The sequence below is a fragment of the Cynocephalus volans genome, chromosome 3 (assembly GCF_027409185.1).
Source record: "Cynocephalus volans isolate mCynVol1 chromosome 3, mCynVol1.pri, whole genome shotgun sequence".
NCBI classification, from domain to species: Eukaryota; Metazoa; Chordata; class Mammalia; order Dermoptera; family Cynocephalidae; genus Cynocephalus; species Cynocephalus volans.
The window spans coordinates 25454408-25476824 of record NC_084462.1 but is presented as its reverse complement, the minus strand read 5'-3'; the positions used below and the strand labels follow the sequence as shown (position 1 = coordinate 25476824).

The 22417-nt window shown below is 45.6% G+C and overlaps 1 protein-coding gene across 2 annotated transcripts; it reads right to left on the bottom strand.

Moving 5' to 3' along the window:
- Window positions 1–2263: 2263 nt before the first annotated feature.
- On the bottom strand, window positions 2264–5716 carry TRIM56 (tripartite motif containing 56). Of its 2 annotated transcripts, XM_063091136.1 has the most exons (4): window positions 5647–5711; window positions 5089–5167; window positions 4692–4813; window positions 2264–4577 (listed from the first exon to the last, which is right to left on the bottom strand). In XM_063091136.1, exon 4 carries the CDS (start codon window positions 4574–4576, stop codon window positions 2264–2266), a length of 2313 nt encoding a protein of 770 aa, XP_062947206.1. In that variant the 5' UTR covers window position 4577; window positions 4692–4813; window positions 5089–5167; window positions 5647–5711. The 2 variants fall into 2 exon arrangements, with proteins under 2 accessions (XP_062947206.1, XP_062947205.1); XM_063091135.1 differs by lacking the exon at window positions 5089–5167 and having other exon boundaries at window positions 5647–5716.
- Window positions 5717–22417: the final 16701 nt, after the last annotated feature.

Below are 22417 nucleotides of genomic sequence, written 5' to 3'. Positions count from 1 at the left end.
CCTGCCTCCTCTCTCATAGGACAATCTCATTTGTTTTCACATATTCATTCTCAAATCCAATATTCTTGAATCTCACTTATAGAGGTGTCTTTTCTTGAAGTAGATATTCAAGCATATATGTAATGTAATGGATAAAAATAACTGAAATAGAAATGTGCATATATGAATAATAGCACAAAATAACTCAAAAAGAACCCAGTCTCCCAAATCACTGACTATTTACAAAATCTGCACCTATGACCGCTTGGTAACTATTCAGACTGACTTTCACCTTGTTGCTATCACTACGTGATGATAATTCCAGATTTTCCTTTTTTTTTTTTTTTCCTTATGACTACATCACATCACTATCTCTTCTCAATAGTTTTCATAGTTGACATACATGAAGCCTGTAGCTCATTCCCCTAACAGACCACAATGACTTGGCTGTCACGCACAGTTGAGCTGTTTCCAGTTGACTGTAATACATAGGGCAGCCACAAATGTCTCTATGCAAACACTTTTTTCTCTTGAATTAATTTCCCAGAATGTATTCCCCAAAGCAAGATAACGTATTCTTATAATCTTTCCTTTTTTTAAAACTCTTGTCAAATATTGCCAAACTGCTCTGGGAAGCATCATTTTATAGTGTCAGGCGTCTGTTTCTCCACAACATATTTTTAAAATTTATTTTTGACAAATGCAAGTGGTTTTATTTTTTAATTCATATTTTTTTTAAATTTTACTAGTCCTTGCCTGTGTGCATCTCCTCCTGGTGCACAGACTATTTGGTTATTTGACCAAATAGGTCTCTAGTCACTGCATATACTGGAGACTCAGCTCTTCCTTATCCAATCAATCCTATGTAGTTTTCTCATCTTATTGATTCTATCACCCTCTTCGTTATTCTTTGCTACGCATACATTCTTAATTTTTATATAATTGAGTTTTCCACCTGGACTTTAATGATTTCCTTCATTGTTTGAATAAACAAGAAATAGCCTCTTCGGAAAAGGCTTTTCTTTCCCCTCCCCCTATCGTCCTGCACTTTCCCTCTGGCCTTGTCCAAAATCCCTCTCGTTCCCACAGATGCTCCATCGTCCCTGATCCCCAAAAGATTCCCTTTTGTCATCTCCCAACAGCTAAACACATCCTCAAACTTATTCGACCACCTTAGATCCACTGCTGTCACCACCCGCAAAAAGGACCTGTGATCGCGCTCACCTCCTAATGGATCCTTCCCTCCGGTTTTTACGCCTCCATCCACCCCAGCCCCGCTGCCGACTTCTCAGGTTTTCCAGCTGGCTTGGCACCCCCAGTACCACACCAGGCCTCCACACTTCTGGTGTCCCCCCTAGCAAATGCGTCCTGTTGAAGGGCAAATTCCTTCACCCCTTAGTTCAGCCAGGTGAAGCCCACCTTTTCTCAAAACTAAGGGGAAACCAAAAATAGACTCCAGGAAATGTAAAGACATCAAAACAGCAGTGTTGCCTGATGGAGATTTTACATCCTACACCGGCCTTGCCTCAAATGGGCTTGGCGCAGGGCGTGGAGGGCTCCCCTTCTCTGATACTCAGAACTTGGTTTTTTAGACACCACCTCTGATGGGTTTGGTTTTCTGGTAGCCTATTCGCTCCATAGCCTTTGAGGCTAACACCTCTAGGCCTCAGATGTGTCTGCACTTGTTTCCACACGAAGCCCACCCTGTACTTCACTGGGGGGCTCTGCTTCCTGGCTTTGGCTGGCAGAAGATGTCACGTATTGCCATTTCCAACTCACAGGCCTCTTCGGACCCCACGTGCTCCTGTGCCAGTCTAAGAAGAGCCAGGTCTCCAGCTCCCCTCCAGAATGCACCTGTCTGACCTACCCTGGGCCCTTCTTGGCTCAGAGAACTTTTTTGCCCACCTCCCTACGACTCTCCCTTGGCTACTCCATCGGGAATGGTTTTGAAGAATGCAAATCAGAGCAAGTTTACAAATCTCGGAAACCTAAATTATACAAAAGCAGCAACAACAGCACAGTCAGCCCAAAGAGCAAGGGGCTGGTAAGCTCCCAGCACCCTCCCACCCCTGCTCCTCTGCTTCTGAGAGTTACAGTCACTCCACCACACTTGGTCCCTACCCCTACACACCAGAAGAAGGGTTAGCAGTTTGACACTTCACATTCAAAAATTGTCACCTCCTGCCCTTCAGAAAAATGCGCCATCAGCTGCCACATCCCTTGGGCAGCTCTGCTCCCCTGCTGCCCACCCCTTCCCACCCCCCGACCCCCAGTCCTAGCCCCTTTAACTGTCAGGAGAACGGACCCGAAAGACGTGGATGGTCCCATTACTGAGGGACACGACCAGGTACCTCCCATCCACCATGGTGGTCACCCGGGGCTTTTCCAGGCCGTGATAGGCCGTCAGGAAGTCACCCAGAAGTGACCCCTTAGGGTCCAGGATCACCACCTTGTTGACCTCTCGAAGGGTCAGAAAGATGTAGCCCTTCTTATCCACAGACACGGAGCCTGGCTGGCAGCCGTGCAGGCCTGGCCCCTTGTACTCCCCAATCACCTGGCCCAGCCCATCACAGACCACCACGCTATTCTGCTGCCAATCTGACCCCACAAAATTGCCCTGGGGGCTGACGGTCAGGAACACCAGCGCCCGCAGGCCCCGGTTGGCCTTGCCCCCAGGGATGAATCGCGTTGCCAGGCTCCCCTCCATGTTGTACACCTCCACGTGGCCTGCAACACTGACAGACACCCGGTCCCCACTCGGCAGTGCGGCCACCGCATGGCTGGCCTGGGACAGGCTCAGGGCCCGGCGCCACTGCACCTCACCATCGGGGCTGATGAGATAGAGCCGTGCGCCGGCTGAGAAGGCCACTGCACCCTGCAGAGCAGCCACGCTGCATGGGGAGCAGCCCTCGGGGACCGGCACAGCACCCTTGTAGTCCCCGTTGAGGGAGAAGCGTTTCAGAGCTCTATTTTGCTCATCTGCCACCAGGATCTCCCGGGAGCCAAAGGGACAGAGCCCTGTGATCCGGGGAGACCGCTTGTCTCCAGGCATGCGTGTGGGGAAGCTGCAGGAAAAGATGGGCCTGGGGAGGAGGCCAGAGCCTTCCAGGTTTGGCCCAGGTGCTGGGCTGGGCTCCCGGGAAATTGACTTGAGCCTGCCCTTGAACTTCCTCTTCTTGTTGGATTGGCTGCCCCTCTGGATGTGGGCTTCTCCATCTTCTTGGGGCATCTGAGCTCTGTCCTTGTTCGGGGTCTGGGCTCTGTCTTCTTGGGACATCTTGGCTCTGCCCTCTTTTGGGGTCTGGGCTCCATATTCTCGGGGCATCTGGGCTTTGTTGTCTTTTGGGGTCTGGGCCCCCTCCCTACACTGGGGCTGGTTTCCATTCTGTCTCACTGTCTTGGCTCCATCGTCTCTCTGGCTCTGGGTTTCATCACCTCCCTGGGTACCAGCTACATCTTTCCCACCATCCTGGAGATGCTGCTCCTCAAAGAAGAGCCGGAGCAAGTGGCAGTCCTTGTCCAGGAGCCCAGGATGAAGCTCCAACTGGGGCAGCAGGCAGGGGGCTGGCCCTGGCATCCAGGGGCATCCCTGTAGCTGCCGAAGCCTCTGGGCAATCGCCCCCTCCAGTGAGAGTATCTCGGCCTCGCGACCCAGGTTGAGCACCCGACGGGCGAAGGCAGCCGCAGCCTTGGCCACCTGTTCCCGGCCCTCTAGCTCCGCCAGTCTCTCCCGAGCAGCCTCCTCAGCAGCCTCGACGTGGGCCCGTAGCTGCCCCAGCACCTCCTGCTTCTGGGCCAGCAGAGCCCGGAGGACCCCCTCTGCTGCCTCCTCCACCTGTGTGCCCACCCTGGCTGCCTGCTCCCGCAGCCGGACCAGCGCTTCCTTTTCTGCCACGCGGGCAGCCTCCAGCTCTACCAGGTTGTTGTCCACGCCTGCCAGCAGCTCCTCAAGGCCCGGCCTCCGGGCGCGCACTGCCTCAGCCAGGGGCAGGCAGGGGTGGTCCAAGTGGGGATCCAGGCGGCACTCTCGGCACAGCAGCTGCGAGCAGGGCTGGCACAGGAAGCGCAGAGCCTCCCCGGGGTGGTGGGGACATTGGGCCGCCTGGCGCTCCCGGGCCTCCTCGTCATACCACCCTCTCCTGTAGCCCACCAGGTCCACCACTCGATGGGTGTGGGTCTGGCGGGTGCAGCGGTGCCCATCAGCACAGGCCTGGCACAAATCGTCAGCACAGTCCAGGCACCGGGCTGTGGCTGGCCCCCCAGTGCTGGTGCCTCCCACCAGGGGACACAGGGCACAGGCTGGCTTCCCTGCGTGCAGGTCTCCGCAGGCCCGTGCCTTCACCAAGTCCAGGAGCCCATTGACAAAGAAGTTGGTCTTGAAGGCTGCCACACCAGTAGGTGGCACAGGCACAGTCTCACGACACTCGGGGCAGCGGACATGGCCACTCTCGGCCAGCTGGGCCAGGCAGTCCTGGCAGTAGGTGTGCAGGCAGGGCAGAGTCTTGGGCACCCGCAGCTGCTCCAGGCAGATTTTACAGGCCAGGAAGTCGCTGCTCAGGGCCTCCAGCAAGGAGGGCGAGGAGCCCTGGGAAACCATCCTGCAAGCAGAGGGTCAAGGTTGAAGGTCAGAGGGCACCTTGATAGTGCCTCCACGCTCTCCCATCCCTCCCACATCCTCCAGCCCCACATGATCCCCAGGTCTGGGGTCTCACCTGAATGGCCAGGAATTTCCTTCTGGTCTTCTGGGGCCCTCAGGCCAATTGCTCCTCAGCTAAGGAGCCACCCTTCTCCCTCCTCCTTCTCACGTCAATCAGCACTGCTTGCCCTGTCAGACCTGTGAGAAATAACAAGACTAAGAAGCCCCCTTGCCTTAGACAGCTAATAATCTAATAATCAGGGAACCCAGTTGACAGGCCTTGCAGCAAGTGTGGTCCAAGCCCACCCTGTGTGAATAGGGACTGGGGTCCTGCTGGGGTGGGGTGCTGCGGTCAAAGGGCAGGTAGGAAGGACACAGAAGAGGGTCCTGGTGGGCAGAGTGACCTTGGTCCTGGTCGCTGGGGTGGGTCTTCTTGTAGCATAATGGGCCCTAATTCCCCTAGCCCTGCATACCTGTCTTCTCCTAGCCCCTGAGGCAGCATCGTGTACCCTGGAGCTCCGCTTCCTGCCCCAACTTTGTCTGAAACAGATCCTGGAGCAGGCAGAAAGAAGGCTGAGGGGAAAGGTTCATCTCCTTCCAGCTGCTGGACCTCAGGGTCACCTTAGCCTTAGCCTCCACTCCAAGATTCCTTTTCTTTTAGCCTTTCCCGCTGAATACATTCCAAAAACCTCTGGCGGGTAGGAGTTGTGAGCTCCCAGCACGGTGGCTGAGTCGTACTTGATAAAGAGACTCGGTGGAATTTCCCCTTTTCCCGGGGCCGGGAGGACAGCTCAGGGAGTGGGCTGTGGGGATGGTCTCTCTGGGGGAAGCTTCAGACCTCTGGCCACGGTGGGTGAGGGGGCAGGTGTTGCTTTCCTGGCCTGCCCTCTCCTCCCGTCTTCCGGGTCCCTCTTTCCCCCTCTCCTCCCTCCCTCTCCTTCTGCTCTCTCTCCACCCCCTCCCTTTCCATTCTCCCCTCCCCCTACTCCCTCCAATCCAGCCTTTCCTTAGCTGCCCCCTCCCCTCCTCACCTAGCCAGAGCCGACCCTGGGCTCCAGGAACGCGAGAGGCCGAGGTCTGGACGCCGATGTCGCTGTTTGCCTGAAAGAGAAACAAAACTGAAACTAATTGTACTTGTGGTGCAACTTCCGTCCCCGGGACACCGACTTGCTCAGGCCCCGCCTTCTCCCCACCCCAGCCTGGACACCTCCCTCTGCGGCCCCCACCCCAGCAGGGCCAGGCCCCCCCCTGCAGGCTCAGGCGCCGTAGCTGCCCCGGGCCAGGTCTGCCAGTCGGGGACTCACACTGCTGCAGCCACAGGCTAAGTGGCTAAGTGCCTGTGCTGCTAACAGGGAACTGCCTGAGGGTGTGTTTGCTTGTTTGTGTGTAGGGTCAGAGGGTTCACTGGTGGGAAGAAACTAGAGATTATCTGTAATTCAGAGACTAGGGTAAATAGAACCAAGTCTGCAGGCCAGGTGTGCAGTGCTGTGAACACCCTGCCCAGGCAGTATCAGCAAATCCAGCCCCTGGGGAGCCCTGCATTTCATAAACCTTTGTTGAGCTATGGGAGACACTTGGGGACCAGATAGGGGGCCTCAGTCTGAGGAATCGGCAAGGGCTTCCAGGAGGAGGCATCAGTTGCAATGACTCTGAAGAGGGAACAGAGGTTTGGGGTTCTTGGGGGAGAGTGCAGAGAAGGTCGTTCTGGGAATCAGGAGCAACAGTGTGTGGGTACAGAAGAATGAAATACCACGACTCTCCTGGGTGGCTTCAGGCAATTTAGGATATTTTGTGTGAAGGGGACAGGTGAGTGGTGGCAGATGAGGTTATAGGGGGAGGCAGTGGCCAGGTCATAAAGGGTCTTAAGATCTACGGGAAGGAGTCTGCATTTCACTGGAAAAGTCAAAACAACTATTGAAGGACATTTTCCCCAACGTTTTATGAGTTTCGAAGCACAAAGAAGTTGAGCGAATTGCAGTGAGCATTCATATACCCATCACTTAGATTGTACAATGATCATTTTACTGTGTAGTTGATTCATCAAGTATCTGTCCAGGTATGCATACCTTTATCCACAAGATGGAATTTAAGTAGGAAACTAAGCTGATGAGAGCTCACTCTGGCTGCAGCTGAGAGAATACAGGGGAGCCTGACAGCAGAGTCCATGTGAAAAGTGGAGGGGCTGGGACATAGTTGCCAGAGAGGTAGGTGGAAATCCAAGAGACAGAGGGAGAAGATGGTCAGAAAACCATACTGGTACACATGTGTCCATAAGTCTGTGTGTACACTGACCTGCCTGTGGCCTCTCTGCTTGTTTGTGCACATTCAAGAAAGATCTGTTGAATGCCTGCTGTGTTCAGACAGTGTGCCATGCACTGTGGAATATACAAACATAAACAAGATACGTTCTCTGCCCACAGGGAGTTTATGATCTAATAGGGGAGGTGAAATATGGACATGTTACAATATGGGGCAGTAAGACACATGTCACGTTAAGGTGTCAAAATAATCATCAAAATGGCTTGCTTTTCTTGGGTATTTACCATGTGCTTGTCCAGGGTGTCATACACATAAACCAATTGAATCCTCACAATAACCTGTCAAGATAGGTATTATTATTATTGGCTTCATTTTATGGATGAGAAAATTGCATCTTGGGTAATGTGGGAAGTTACCCCAGGTCACATAAAATGCTATGGGAACACAGAAGAGGGAGAGTTCGTTTTATCTTAGGAATACTGGTGGCATGGGAATCAGGAAGGCTTCCTGGAAGAAGTGGCATTATGATGGCTGCCCCTACCCCTAACATTGAACAATTACTTAAAGTAACTATAGTGTGTGCCAGGCTCCATGGAGACAGCCTCCCCCATCCTCTCCTAATTCCTGAACTACAGCCCAATGACAACTGTTACCATAGAGACACATAGATAGAGGGCACTAGAGTGGGGAGGGGGAACTCAGTGCTGCTGGGAGGTAGGGGTGGGAGAGAATCTTTCCAGATACTGAGGAGTCCGCAGGATGACTCAGGGAAAGACTTCTCAGCAGGGAGACCACAGGTGGTTGGACTGATAGGACTGGAGTGTGGGTGGGTGGAGAAAAGTAGCAGGAGTTGGGAGGGGGCAGGCAGAAGGAATTTTGGAATTCCCTGTTGAGAATCCTGCAAGGCCTTAAGGGAATAGGGAGGCATTATGAGATTTTCATTTGGCAAGTTTGGACTTTGTTCTGTAAGGATTGGAAGGGGTGGCAAGAAGAGGTTTCTAATCTTGAGTTATAAAAATAATGAGGATAATTAAAAACAAAACTTAAAACACTCATATCATCATTGTAACAAAATAACTTTTTTTTCAGTGTGTATTTCCTTTGGTCTTCTTTGGTCTATATGACTATATTTTACATAATTGTATTTTAGTGTGCATATACTTTTTGTCTATATAACTCAATGTTATATCAACTGTTAAATAAAATTATGGGGGGCCATTGTTTTGGACTGAGCTCCTGCACTAGGCCCCAACAGACCAGACCAAAACAAAATGGACTCTGTCATGCAAAATGCACATAATCAAACTGAAACTTTAAGGAAGCAGATAGATACCAAAACAAACTAGATTTTCCTGAAAACAGAGATTCCAGTCTATCTGAGTCAGTGTAATGAGGAAGTCCCCTCTGCTTTAACCTTTACAAAAAAGTAACCTGATGTTAACCAATCAGTTATTTTTCTATTGTTCTGTTTCCTTATATCCCCCTTACAAAACTCATTGTTCTGCTATACCTAATGGGACTGCTCGGTTTATCTTGTAGAGTGGAGACTGCCCTGTTCACGTTTGTATCTTTTTTTATTTTTATTTTTTGGCTGTTGGCCATTATGGGGATCTGAACCTGTGACCTTGATGTTATGATGATGTCAGAGATGCAGATTCTTGGACCTCCTGAGAGAAGAATCCCATCAGGAACCCACAATAACTCCAAACTCACACAGCAGAGTTGCAATCACATTCAAAGTTTATTGCAAAGTGAAAGTACATGCAGAAGGGTGCATAGGCATTTCCTTGTGAGGAGCACCCCATGAATTCTTAGGGAAGGATTTAGATGTTGTTCTGGGATGGGGGTGTTTCCCTATCTTAACTAAGGAGAGGAATATTCATGAAAAGGAGGGAGAGAAAAGGGGGATTTTTGTGTTCTTACAAGTGTAAGCTCTATTCTAAGGGAAAAAGAGGTTTTTTGGTGGTTGTGGTTTTGTTTCCTGCTCAGAAAACCACAGGGCTCTGAAGAAGGGTAAGTTGATTGATAGGGTAGTTAAACTGCAGCTAGCAGGTGTTAGTGTGAGCAGCCTGAATTTCCATGAGCAGCCTCCCTGGGGCAAGTCCCTATTCTTTTCCGCCTCAACAAGGCTGCACTCTGACCAACTGAGCTAACCAGCCAGACTGCCCCATTCATGAATCATGAATAAAAGCCAATTAGATCTATAACTAAATATGTTAATTTTGTCTTTTGACACAGCATTTTCTATGTTTCTACATATTCTCCGTAGTTATTAGTGTTAATGGCTGCGTAAATTATATACCATAATTTACTTAACTTTTTATTAATATTCTGGTAAACTGCCCCCCATTTGCAACATTTGCCAATTTCCATAATATAAATATGGTGTAAATATTCCCACTGTGGCTGGTTTCATATTTACCAATGGCTTAACAACCCACTTGCAAAATTCCTAAAATTTAACAATGAGATCTCAAGAGCCGGTAATCTTCGGAAACTTTTAAAATGTTCTCTGTGTCCCAGTGTTCTGAATTTCACAGTGAGCATATAGTGCTGGGTGTTTAGTGGCTCCTTGGATCTCGCAACACTTGTCCTTGAGTTCTAGGAGATTCTCCACAAGTATTTGATTGATGTTCTCTCCCCCATTTTCTGTTTCCTCCCCTGGAACTCCCCTCATTCAGATGTTGCATCTCCTGGACGACTCCTCTAATTTTTATCTCCTCTTATTTTCCATTTTGTTCTCTTTTTGTACAAGTTTTTGGGAGACTTCCTCAATTTAAACCTTTCAAACTTTCTATTATGCTTTTCAAACCTTCTGTCACAGTTTTAATTCATCAGTTCCTCTTTTTTGTACCATATTTTTACTTCATGGAATCAATATCTTCTCTTATCTCCCTGAGAATTAATGATAGCGTGTGTGTGTTAATTTTCCTTTCCTTACATAGTTTCTGTTTCCTCTAAATTGTTACTTCTTTTCTTCCTTCCTTCCTTCCTCTCTTCCTTCCAGTAGTATGCTGGTACATGTTTACATGTTCTCTGCAGGGAGCAGAGGGGGAAATCCCTGATTTACAGCATTTGCAAATTTCTGCCTGTAAATAATCCCACCATGGTTAATTTCAAGCTATCAATGTGAAGTCACTGAACATGAAGTTGGGGAGAGTCACATATAATTGGCTCTCATAAGCCCATGCAAGCTGGCCCCAGCACAGCTGTTGCTGTATGCCATCAATCTTGATATTTGTGGTTTTGTTTTTATTAAATTCAAGATATTTTCTAATTTCCCTTGTGATTTCTTCTTTGACCCATGGGTTATTTAGAAGTGTAAGGTCACTGAGGAAGGAGACACTAGCCAGGTAAAGGAAGAAAAGATTTTAACAGCAAGCAGCAAGTGGGCCTGCCAGGATGAGCCAAAAATGGCAGCAGCACTGACAGTTGGGCGTCTTCTTTTATAGGGTTAAGATTGGCATCTGGCCTAGCCTAGGAAGAGGGTCCGGATGTTCCATTCCAGATACAGCCTGTTCACAGGAACAGAGACTTGGGGAGACAGAAACCTTGGACTAAGGGAGGGAAGCAGTTACAATGTTACAGTCTGGATACAGCTTGCTCAGCCTGCTCCTGGGAACAGAGACTTAGGGAGATAGAAATTTAAAGGAAAAAAATTTAGAGAAACAAAACCGAAGGGTGGGGTTTTTCTAAAAGTCAGGATTTTTGTTCCAGGGACCTAACAAGAAATATGTTGTTTAATTTTCACATATTTAAGGATTCTCCAAATTTCTCTTTCTGTGGTGGATTGCTAACCTAATTTTATTGTCATTGGAGAAAATACTTTGATTTCAACCTTTTTAAATTTATTGAGGCTTGTTTTATGGTTATCATATGGTCTATGCTGGACAATGCTCCATGTGTGCTTAAAAAGAATATGTAATTTGCTGCTGTTAGAGTGTTGTATGTCTGTTAGGTCAAGTTGGTCAATAGTGTTGTTCAAGTATTCTGTATTCTAATTGATTCTCTGCCTAGTTCTATTAATTATTGACAGAATGTGGGGAAAATAGAATAATTTAGTCAGGCTGACTTGGCTCAGGTCTGGGTGGGCAGTGGAGCAGCACATTTCTTGTAAACAAGTTGTGCTGGTGGAGTTAGTGTGCATGTGCACCCATGTATCTTTCTAGTTTTTACTTTTGTGTGTTCTGCAGTTTGTGAAGCAGGCTGGGGGCAGAGAGCTCACGTCTAACAACAGAGCGTGTTTACTCTGCTGGCAGCTGCTCAGTTCAGTTTTTCTTTGGATTTTGCCAGTAGCAGTTGAGTTTCTGAGTTTCTCTGTGGACTGCTTAGCTCATAGTGTTATGTGTGCTGAATAAAGACTATTCCTTCTTCAATCAAGGCTCCAAGGACCATTTTGTCCAGTTACCTAGCTCATAGACCTGTGTGTGAAGGGTTTGTGAATGGGCTCAAGCGGTCTTTGCGCTCCAGATCCTAGCCGCAGCTCTACACAGAGTATCAAAATTTCCAACTATAATCGTTGGATTATCTATTTCTTCTTTCAGTTCTGTTATTTTTTTGCTTTATAAATTTTGAGACTCTGTTGTTAGATGCCTATACATTTATAATTTTTTATCTTCCTTTTTTCATTATGAAATGGCCCTCTTTGTCTCTAAGACAAACATTTCTTTTCTTACATATGAGTAGTAGCATATGTTGTGATATTAATATAGTCATTTTAGCTTTTTTATGATCACTATTTGCATGGTGTATTTTTCTGTTTTTACTGTTAACCTAGTTGTGCCTTTGAATCTGAAGTAGGTTTCCTATAGACAGCACATAATTGGAACTTACCTTTTTTTATCCAGTCTAACAATCTCTGCCTTTGATGAGAGTGTTTAGTTCATTCAAATTTAATGTAATTATTGATATGGGTATATCTATGTCTGCCACTTTGCTGTTCGTTTTCTATCTGTCTCATATCTCTTGTTACTCTGTTCCTTCTCTATTGCCTTATTTTGTGTTAAAAATATTTTAGTGTACTATTTTAATTCCTCTGTTGCTATATTTTTAAAATTATTACTCAAGCTGATGTAGGGGTTATAAAATGAAACTTTAACTTACCAGAATCTATTTCAGGTTAATATTGACTTAAATCTAATAAAATATACCAACATAGCATTATTTCCCCTCTCTTTTTGCTATTTTTGTCTAACATATTACATATTTTTTTTAAAAAAACAACAATATAGTGTTATAATAATTATTTAAATAATTTTGTTTTTAAAAGAAATTAAGGGAAGAAAAGATATATATCAGTCTTTTGTATTTACCCACATATTTACCATTTTTATTACTCTACACTTCTTCCTGTGTAAACTTAGAGTTATATCTGGTGTTCTTCCTTTTCAAACTGTATTTGAAACTTATATATATGAAACTTATATATATGTATATGAAAACTTCCTTTTCTGTATTTCTTGTAGGACAGATCTGCTAACAACAGATTCCCTCATTTAACATTTATCTGGGACTTATTTCTTTTTGCTTTAATTAAAATTTTTTTTAAATAATAAATCTATTCAAAGAACAAAATGATTGACTTGAAGCGAAAACTACCTAAGTTACATTTCTTTTAAAGTAATATAGTTACTTACAGACATAATTGCCGTACTTGTAACAGCTACATACAAAAAAAAGTTATGAAATTGCCTTTGATTTTACAATGACAAGTGAAAAACATTGAAATTGTCCAAATAAGACATGCAGGACTTTTTTTTGTTATTGTTGTTTTTTGTTAAACAGCAGGAGGAAATAACTTATTGGAATGTAAAAATGGGAGTTGAGTGAGTGAGTTCCTAATGGAGTAAAGGACTATCTTCCCAGAAAGTATTTTTTGCCTACTCTTGCCTCCATCTGATGTCAATGAAAAGATATCATTGGCTATTTAGTTAACAAAAGAAAAAGATACTTGTGCACATACATCAGTTACTTTATGCACGTTAAAGGAATGGGGAGGAGGAAAATGGAAGAACAGAAAAAACTATTCAGAATGTGGTGAAACCAAGTTGTAGTTTCTCATTGAGAATGTATTCTTGGTCTGTGTTTTTTTCTTCTGGAATAAAGTACAAGATTCCCTTTCCAGTAGACACTCCCTGTCTGCTGTAGGAACACGTCAACTGGATCTTTGTCCTTTAGCTCCAACTGTGCAGGTGTGTCTATTTTATTAATCGATTGCCCATCAGATCAAAATCTGATCTGCGTCACTGACAAATCTTGCTATTCCAAAATAGGCTTTCATTAGTTTACTAAGTAGTATATGCTCTTAATCTTTTTTTTTTTTACTTTATATATAAGTTTTTAATTGACAAATAATAATTGTACATACTTATGAGATACAACATGATGTTTTGATATTCATATGCATCATGGAATGATTAAATCAAGCAAATTAACATATCCATCACTCACATACTTATTTTTTTTTGTGATGTGAACTTTTAAAATCTACTCTTGGGGGGGCCAGTTATCAGTTGTTTGGAGCGTGGTGCTGATAACACCAAGGTCAAGGGTTCGGATCCCCTTATTGGCCAGCTGCCACAAAAAAAAAAATCTAGTCTTTTAGCAATTTTGAAATATAAAATGCATTATTATTAACTATAGTCAACATGCTGTGCGATAGATCTCAAAAACTTATTCTTCCTGTTTCACTGAAACTCTGCACACTTTGACCAACTTCTCCCCATCTCTGGTAACCACCATTCAACTCTCGACTTCTATGAGTTTAAGTGACTCTTAATCTTAAACTGCACCATGGAAACATCCGGCCCCACCACCTTCAAATTAACATCATCTTGTTCTCAGTCTGGACTCCTTCCTTGGATTTTTTCTTTCTTTTTTTTTTTTTTAAAAGATGACCGGTAAGGGGATCTTCACCCTTGACTTGGTGTTGTTAGCACCATGCTCAGCCAGTGAGCGAACCGGCCATCCGTATATGGGATGCGAACCCGTGGCCTTGGTGTTATCAGCACCGCACTCTCCCGAGTGAGCCACGGGCCGGCCCCCTTCCTTGGATTTTTTCATCACAGCAAGTGCTAGATTGTCCTCAGCTGCTGCTTGACAAAAGAGATGCCAGATCCACACCAAATGGACAGAAAAAGTTGCTTTCATTTTTGTGGGGTATTTTTTCTTCCCCTTTCTCTCTCTCTGTCTCTTCTGGATTCACCATTATACATATGTTGTTGAGCTTCATGTTGTCCTACAGGTCTCTGAGGCTCTGTTAATTTTTGCTCAGTCTTCTTTCTCTCTGCTTTTTGGATCGGATTGTTTTTATTGATTTATTTTGAGTTCACTGATTCTTTCTTCTGCCATCTCAAATTTGCTGTTGAGCCCTTCTAATGAATTCTTCATTTCATCTATTTTATTTTTCAGCTATTGAATTTTCATTTGGTTCTTCACTTCTTCCTTCACCTCTTCCTTCTAATAGTTTCTGTTTTTCTGCTGAGATTTCCTATTTTTAAAGTCACCGTCATTGTATTCCCTTTAATTCCTTGAAAATATTTGTAATAGCAGCTTTGAAGTATTTGACTGCTAAATTTAATATCTGGACCTACTCAGAATCAGTTTCTATTGACTACATTTTTTCCTAAGAATGGGGCACAGTTTCCTGTTTCTTTGCATGTCTTATAGTATTTGGTGCTAAGAGTTCTTACTGTTGTTGTTTAGTAACTTGACTGGACTTAAACAGTGAATTTTGTGTCTCCAATAGTATGTGGTCATTGATACCTCTGCTTAGTTTTTCTATTTGATTTTTATTTTTCAGTCTGACTTTGGCGTTTTCCCTCTGTGTCTACATTACTTAGTTGTCAGTCTATGATTTAGGCAGAGGTTGTGCTCAAACACCTGGAGACTTTATGGCTTCCACCCTCTGCCAAGTGACCTGTGTGTGGGGTTGGGGAGCATATTTGGAGTTCTCGATTATACCCAAGTCTTTGGCTCCTTGGCTTTCTTTTGCTTTCTGCTGGACTCCCTCTGGTTTGCCTACACATGCACGTCTAACAGGATACTTTGCAATATTTGCATCCCAGACAAGGATCATTAAAAATAACCATTATATTCTAAAGATAGCTATGCTGCAAAAGAGTTCAGAATGAAAAGATTGTATAATATTTCTTAGAAAGTAAAATTACAGTCCTAGACCCAGACTTTATGGCCCAGTGCCAAGGCTCCAGGATCAGATGCCCAGTGATAGCAAAATTTACGTTGCAGCCCAGGTTGACAGTAGCCTCTCTTTTTATGCTTTCCTCTACTCCACCTCTCTGATATTTAAAACTGTGATCACTCTCTTCTTAAAATTCATTCCTCTTTAGGACTACGCCCCTCCCCCTCTGACCACCCTACTCTGCCCCTGCTGGCTTCTTTTCCCTTCTTCTTCCTGCTCTCCTGTTGCAGGGCACACTTGCTGCCCAGACCCCGCAGCACCTTCTGCTCTGAGCTGTCTTTGCCACCCAGGCCCACCAGAGGGAGCTCTGTCCCCTGCTAAAGCTGACTGCCTACTCTGGGAAATGGTCAATCACCCAGTCACCCATAAAAACCACCTATCCTCATTTCTAAACATCATATGGGTACTTATTTCTGCCCCTCCTCCTCCGGGATTTACAGTCTTTCATCTAGCAAACCATAATGTTGCCACGGCAACTACCTCCTTCCTTATCTTTTCCTTCTTAGCCAATTCTGTTGGCTAATTCTGGAAATACTCTCCTGTGTGGTCACTCTCCCCATCAGTGCCTACGGTGGCTCTTACAAGACCCCAAGACAATCTCATGTCCCTGCATGTTCAGCAGTTCAAGAGAGCTGGGGAGAGATAGGAATGGCACAAAGCCCAGCAGATCAGAGCTTTCTGAGGTCTCTGTCAGCCTCTGGGTTGCTCCTGCCAATCATCAGAAGCCCTGTGTCCCCTTGAGCCTGCCAGACTTTCCTTTTACACTAGGAAGTCTCCCTCAGATATTCCATTTCCTCCTTTAACTGCTCCTTACACTAGGGTCTCAGATATAAAATCTAAAGGAGCACCAAAAGTCTCACTGATTAGTGAGATAAACTTTAATTAGTATATTAATGATTAACATATTTTAATGCAATATTTTTAAAAATGAAAACTATTGCCAAAAAAGCCCAGAATGAGCATAATGTCACAATTTTAAGTAAAGACAGGATCAGTGTTATCGATTTGTCCCTCTGCCTCAGGCTTCAACCTGGCTCAGTTGGGCATGCTGGGTTTCACCCACTACCATTTACTCAAGGACCTCTCTGTATTTTTTTCTCTCCTGCAACATTGCCTTTCCTCTCTCCACTGGATCCTTCCTTTGGCATATTTCCCACCTTAAAACAAAACAAAATTGGTCCCTTGCTTGACTTCGCATGTCTTACAAATATCATTCCCTGACTTTGTTTTCCTTTTACTCTTGAACCCACTCCAGTGAGGGTCTTGTTCTCAACACTCCAGGGAAGCTGCCCTGGCAAAGGTCACCAACGACCTGTACCTTGTCTGTGCTCCCTTTATTAGACCATAGCATTTGACAGAGGAGATTATTCCCTCCTTGAAACTCATTTCTCTTGGCATCTTGGTCTCCCGTCTCTCTTGGCTCTCTTCTTACCTCCCTGGCCACCCCTCCTGTGGTTTCTCCTATCATCCTGACCCTAAACATTAGAGACTGCCTCCCCATCCACACTTCCTCCCTGGGTGATCACATCCAGTCCTGTGACTTTAAATGATGTTGTATCCTTTATAGGATGGCAATTCTCAAATCTTCATCTCCAGACCAGACCTCTCTCCTGACTTCCAGACTCATGTCCAACTGGACATTTCCACTTGTAGACCTGACAGGTCTCCCATTCTTAATACACGCCCAAATGGAGCTCTAGCTGCCCCATCCCACCCTGATCTCTCTCCTCCTCCAGACACATCCATCTCTGAAATGCTACTCCATCCTTCCAGTGACTCAGGCCAAACATCTCACTGTCGTCCTCGACTCCTCTTTTTCTGTTGCATTGTGGATCCTGTCCATTAGCAAACTTGTCAGCTCTACCTTCAAAGTGTATCCAGAATCCAGCTTCTCCTCCCCTCTCCACTGATCTCACCCCAGAAGGAGCTATAGTCACCTTTTGCCTGAACTACTGCAGTGACCCACTTACTGGTCACCTAGTGTTTTCATTCCTGCCTTCTTTGATATTTGATGTGACTTTATGCTTTATGCATAAAGAGACTTTATGCTTTATGGACTAGTACGTGGCAAGTTCTTACAAATGTCTCATGTGTGCTTGAGAAAAATGTATGTTCTTTACATTTCTGGGCCCAGAATTTATCTTATATATGTTCATTAGCTCAGTCTTATAACTGTCTTGTTCATTTCTCCCATATTCTTAATGTAATTTTTTTCTGCTTGAAATATTAATCACTAATACATGTAAATATCTCGCCAAGCTTATAAATGTTTCCACTTCTTTTTGTAATTCTACCAATTTGCACTTTATGTATTTTAACCTATTTTAAATTTATGCATGCTAGAATTGTTATATTTTTGCAGTAAATTGAATGTTTTTACCTTAACACTAATATCATATGTTAACAGCAATCAATCCTTTATATTGCTATAATGCTTTTTGACTTAAAGTCTTTTTGGTCCTCCAGATCTCAATTTCACTTTCATATCTTTCTCCTAAAGAAATCTTTATTTTCAGCTTAATCAGGAAATGAAATATTTGAATAAACTTTTGCTGAACTAATGACATTAGGTAGACATATTTTGGGGAATATTTTTCTGCTCAAGAAACAGAGACTACCCATACTTTAAGAGCTTACGTGGGCCACTCACAGATGTTGACCAGGCACTGGGTTATGAGGAACCTGAGCAAATTCCAGAAGACCTGGCCTGATTATGGTCTCTGACTATTGTGAACAACATTAACAACCAATAACAAAAGGCTAAAAACCACATCTCATTTGTCTGGGATTTAGTTTTTAAAAACACTACATAATTTTTGAATTGTAGGTTGAAATCATAAGAGCAATCCTCTTTCCCTTTTTTCTCTGGTCACCTGGGCTTCCAGGCCTCCCTTCCCCTTCCTGGACTCTGCCCTGAGGAAATCTCTCTCCCGGCTTGTCCTCTGCTACTTGGCTTGGACTCTCCCACTGCTTTCATTCTGAGAGCACAATTGTAGCTCAGCTTTCCTTCTTGTGATAGATTTATTTTATATTTACTTATTTGTTTACTCATCTAATTTGGTTTTTACACTTAACTCTTTCGTTATTAGAAGAAGAAGTCATGAATCTAGGAGAGAACAGCCTGTCAACCAGGACAAAGGAGCCTAAAGTGAAATGCCAGCTTCTCCCTCTGGGTTCCTTCCTCACAACCACCAGCACAGATTCTGTGTTTCTTTGTTTTTATTTGCTTCAACTGATGAGGTATAACATATGTAAAGTGGGTCAATATTAGGTGCTTTTATGGGCTGAATTGTGTCCCCACCCCAAATTCATATGTTGAATCCCTAACCCCTAGCACCTCAGAATGTGACTGTATTTGGAGATAAGACCCTTAAAAAGGTAATTAAGTTAAAAATGGGGTCGTTAGAGTAGGGCCTAATCCTACTATAGGACTAGTGTCCTTATAAGAAGAGGGAATTTGGACACACAGAGACACCAGGGTGGGCATGCACACAGGGAAGACCATGTGTGGACACAGCGAGAAGGAGCCATCTGCAAACCTCCAGCTTTAGGCAGCGAAGCCCCAGCAAACCCTTGGCTGTTCCAGCATCACGTCAGGGTGGTTGATGCTGCTGAGCATCTGTGACCTATTAGACTAAGTCCCAGGTCTGGATGTTCTCAACTTGGGTCTCAGCAGTGCAGACATCCTGTCCCGGTAAGGAGGGAGATGAGGAGACACAGCCTCCTCGGGAAGGTTCTCCCTCAACCTTGGGCATGAGAAAGCCCAGGAGTGTGGTCTCTTCTGTCTCCATCTGGTCCACCCCTGTGGCATAGAAAGACATACTTCCAGTGGTGTTGAAAGAGGCCCCACCCTACCCCGGACAGATAAAGAACACCCATCCTCATGTGTGTGTGTGTGTGTGAGTGTGTGAGAGAGAGTGTGTGTGTGTGAGTGTGAGTGTGTGTGTGAGAGTGTGTGTGTGTGAGAGAGTGTGTGTGAGTGTGTGTGAGTGTGTGTGAGAGTGTGTGTGTGAGAGAGAGTGTGTGTGTGTGTGAGAGTGTGTGTGTGTGTGTGTGTGAGAGAGTGTGTGAGTGTGTGTGAGTGTGAGTGTGTGTGAGAGAGTGTGTGTGAGTGTGTGTGAGTGTGTGTGAGAGAGAGTGTGTGAGTGTGAGTGTGAGTGTGAGAGAGTGTGTGTGAGTGTGTGTGTGTGTGTGAGAGAGAGTGTGTGTGTGTGAGAGAGAGTGTGTGTGTGAGAGAGAGTGTGAGTGTGTGTGTGAGTGTGTGCGTGTGTGTGTGAGTGTGAGTGTGTGTGAGAGTGTGTGCGTGTGTGTGTGAGTGTGAGTGTGTGTGAGAGTGTGTGTGAGTGTGTGTGTGTGTGTGAGAGTGTGTGAGTGTGTGAGAGTGTGTGTTAGTGTGTGTGTGAGTGTGAGTGTGTGTGTGAGAGAGAGAGTGTGTGTGTGAGTGTGAGTGTGTGTGTGAGACAGTGTGTGTGAGTGTGTGTGTGTGAGTGTGTGTGTGAGAGAGTGTGTGTGAGAGAGAGTGTGTGTGTGAGAGAGAGAGTGTGTGTGTGTGTGAGTGTGTGTGTGTGTGTGAGTGTGTGTGTGTGTGTGCGCGTGTGTGTGTGTTGGAGAAAGCTTTGGAATCACACACGCCCAGGACAAGTCTGCCCCTTCCTAGCTGGGCCATCTCAGGCAAGCCACTAACCCCTCAGTTTCCTCATCTGTACAAAGGAGATAAAGGTACCCACCACATACGGTTGTCATGAGGATCAAATAAAATAATTCTGTGCTTTCAACCCTCTTTCATGCCAAGTGCATGTGAGACATGATTGCATCGGTCATGCTGGGGGGTGGGGCACCAGCCACTGGCAAGCCCAGCTGGTTGGCGCCAGGGCTGAGGGCTCCCACTCTCTGCACACCTGTAACCCTTTCAGGACAGGCTGGGTTGGGCTACCTGGGTGGGAAGCTCTGAATTAATGCACGTGCAGTGCTGGGCACTGGGCTCAGCATACACCGAGGGCTCGCAGATCACTGAGTTATTACTGCAATCAGGACAATTTGGGGAGTCTGGGGATGACTCCACCTGGCGGCGGCCATCAGTGGCCTATCCCTCAGTCCTCACCTAACATTATGGGCCCTCTTTTCCCAAAGATTCAAATTTAGGGCCGTCCTAACTTTTTAAAAAATTTATTTGTTTATTTATTTTTAAATCGATACATAATTGTACGTATTTATGGGGTACATACATACAATGTGTATACATGCATGTATGATACATGCATACAATGTGTATACATCACCTTAAACGTTTATCGTTTTTTTTGTGTGTTGGGAGCATTTCAAATCTCTTCTAGCTATTTTGAAACATACAACAAATTATTGTTAACTGTAGTCACCCGATTGTGCTGTCAAACACTGGAATTTGTGCCTCCTGTCTGACTATACTTTTGTACTCATTAACCAACCTCTCCCTATCCCCCCCACCCCAGCCTCAGTAACCACCATTTCCTCTCTATTTCTGTGAGATTAACTCTTTTAGCTCCCACTTATGAGTGAGAACACGCCATATTTGTCTTTCCGTGCCGGCTTATTTCACTTAACATAATGTCCTCCAGGCTCATCCGTATTGCTGCAAATGACAGGATTTTGTTCCAAAGATTCGAAGTTTGAATCCTATATACGAGGGATCTTCAAAACGTTCATGGAATGATTCATACTATCTATTATTTGTATTTTTCCCCTAACTTTTTGAAGTGCCCTTGCAAATGGAGTGCCAGGCCAGAAGGCTGCAGTTTTATCTCACAAGCCAGAGCTTCAGGGGTTCCTGTGGTCACCCTATAAGAACCTGGTGGCCTACAACAAGACCAAGGCCGGTGACCTCTGCCACATGTTCCATCTCACCCAGCAGAGGCCGAATCTCTTTGAGACCTGAAGAGGGGGGTTGCTGATGGCAGATCTTGAACCTTTAACTGGACAGAGCCTGCCCTTCCACCAGCACCCAGCAAGGAGGTGCTATGGGCACCCTGGTCCGGCCCACAGTCCTTCCCCACCCCTCATGCCTGCATTTACCTGCTCCCAGCCTCCAGCCTGGTGACTGCTCTGGACCCACCCTTGCTCCCAGGATTGGACATTGGACTATTTTTTTCTGGGTTTGCTGCTCCATACGCTCCTCTGGGCCCATGCTGCTCTTGATCTTAGCAAACCTCAGCTCCTGGGATCCACCTTGATGCCAGATGACCTGTCCCCCTCCTCCTCCCCAGCACTGCCTTCTGCCCTCGACTCCCTCCAGGAGGCACTGAGCTAATCAAGCTGATTATCACCCACGTTCAATTCCACTTTCCCTGGCTATACCACCAGTAAATTTCCTTAGCTGCCTGGCTCCCCTGTGAGTCCCTCCTCTTGTTGGCAGCCTGGCTTAGGAAACCGGCAGCTCCCCCACCTGCAGCAGCCTTGCAGATGAATCAGGCCTGCCCAACCTGGGGGTTAAATTTAAACACTTCTAGAGTCCCATCACCCTCAGCAGCAAAACACAATTGGTCATGTCTTTGCAGGTCTAGCACAATTTCCAGGGTTCTAAATGCAAAAACCCTGACTGTCATCCAGACGGCCATATTATAATCTGCCTGCAAGAGATCCAAATTGTACAGGACACTTTGGAAGGTCATTTCCCTCATTTGTACACATTTTGAGGGTGGGCCAGTGGTATTAGTCTTCCTTTCTTTGTCAGGGGATGGTCCTTGAACTGCCAGCCTCATTTCTTACTTGCCCTACCCCCAGGGTCTCTGACTACTGAGAGTGACATGAAAGGACTTAGAGAAGGAGAAGGAGAAAAATCAGGATGCTGTGTTTATTCTCAAACTCAGGGTCCCCCAGGATGGGAAAACAAGCTCTGCTGACCATTCCTTTTGTCTTGATCCCTTCTGGAAAAGGAGAGGCATGGCCGTGGGAGGAAAGAAGGAAAAAGGAACCCAGGATGTATGAGTGCCGATGGCTTGCCCCGCCTGAGCTGGGCTCTGTGGCCCACAGGGCTTGGGGCTTTCCATAGGCTCAAAGATAAGCACATACAAAGCAATGAGAGAACAAGTAAGAATCTGATTATGTCTTGTTAATAGAAGCCCAAAAGAAGTGAGAGGAGGACAGGATGAAAGTGATAAGAGATGTTTTTTAAAATGTGGTGGTGATGAGCCTTAATTCAGTTAAGTTTAACAAGCATTAGTAGTGTCCTCTATGCACAACGCACTGTGTTGGGCACTGTAGGGGATGGAGGGGAACAAAGTTCCATCCTTGCCCTCGAGTGGAGAAGGGGAAAGGATGAATGGGACATGGGAAATACACATAACAGTGTTACAAAGTTATGAGTGAGA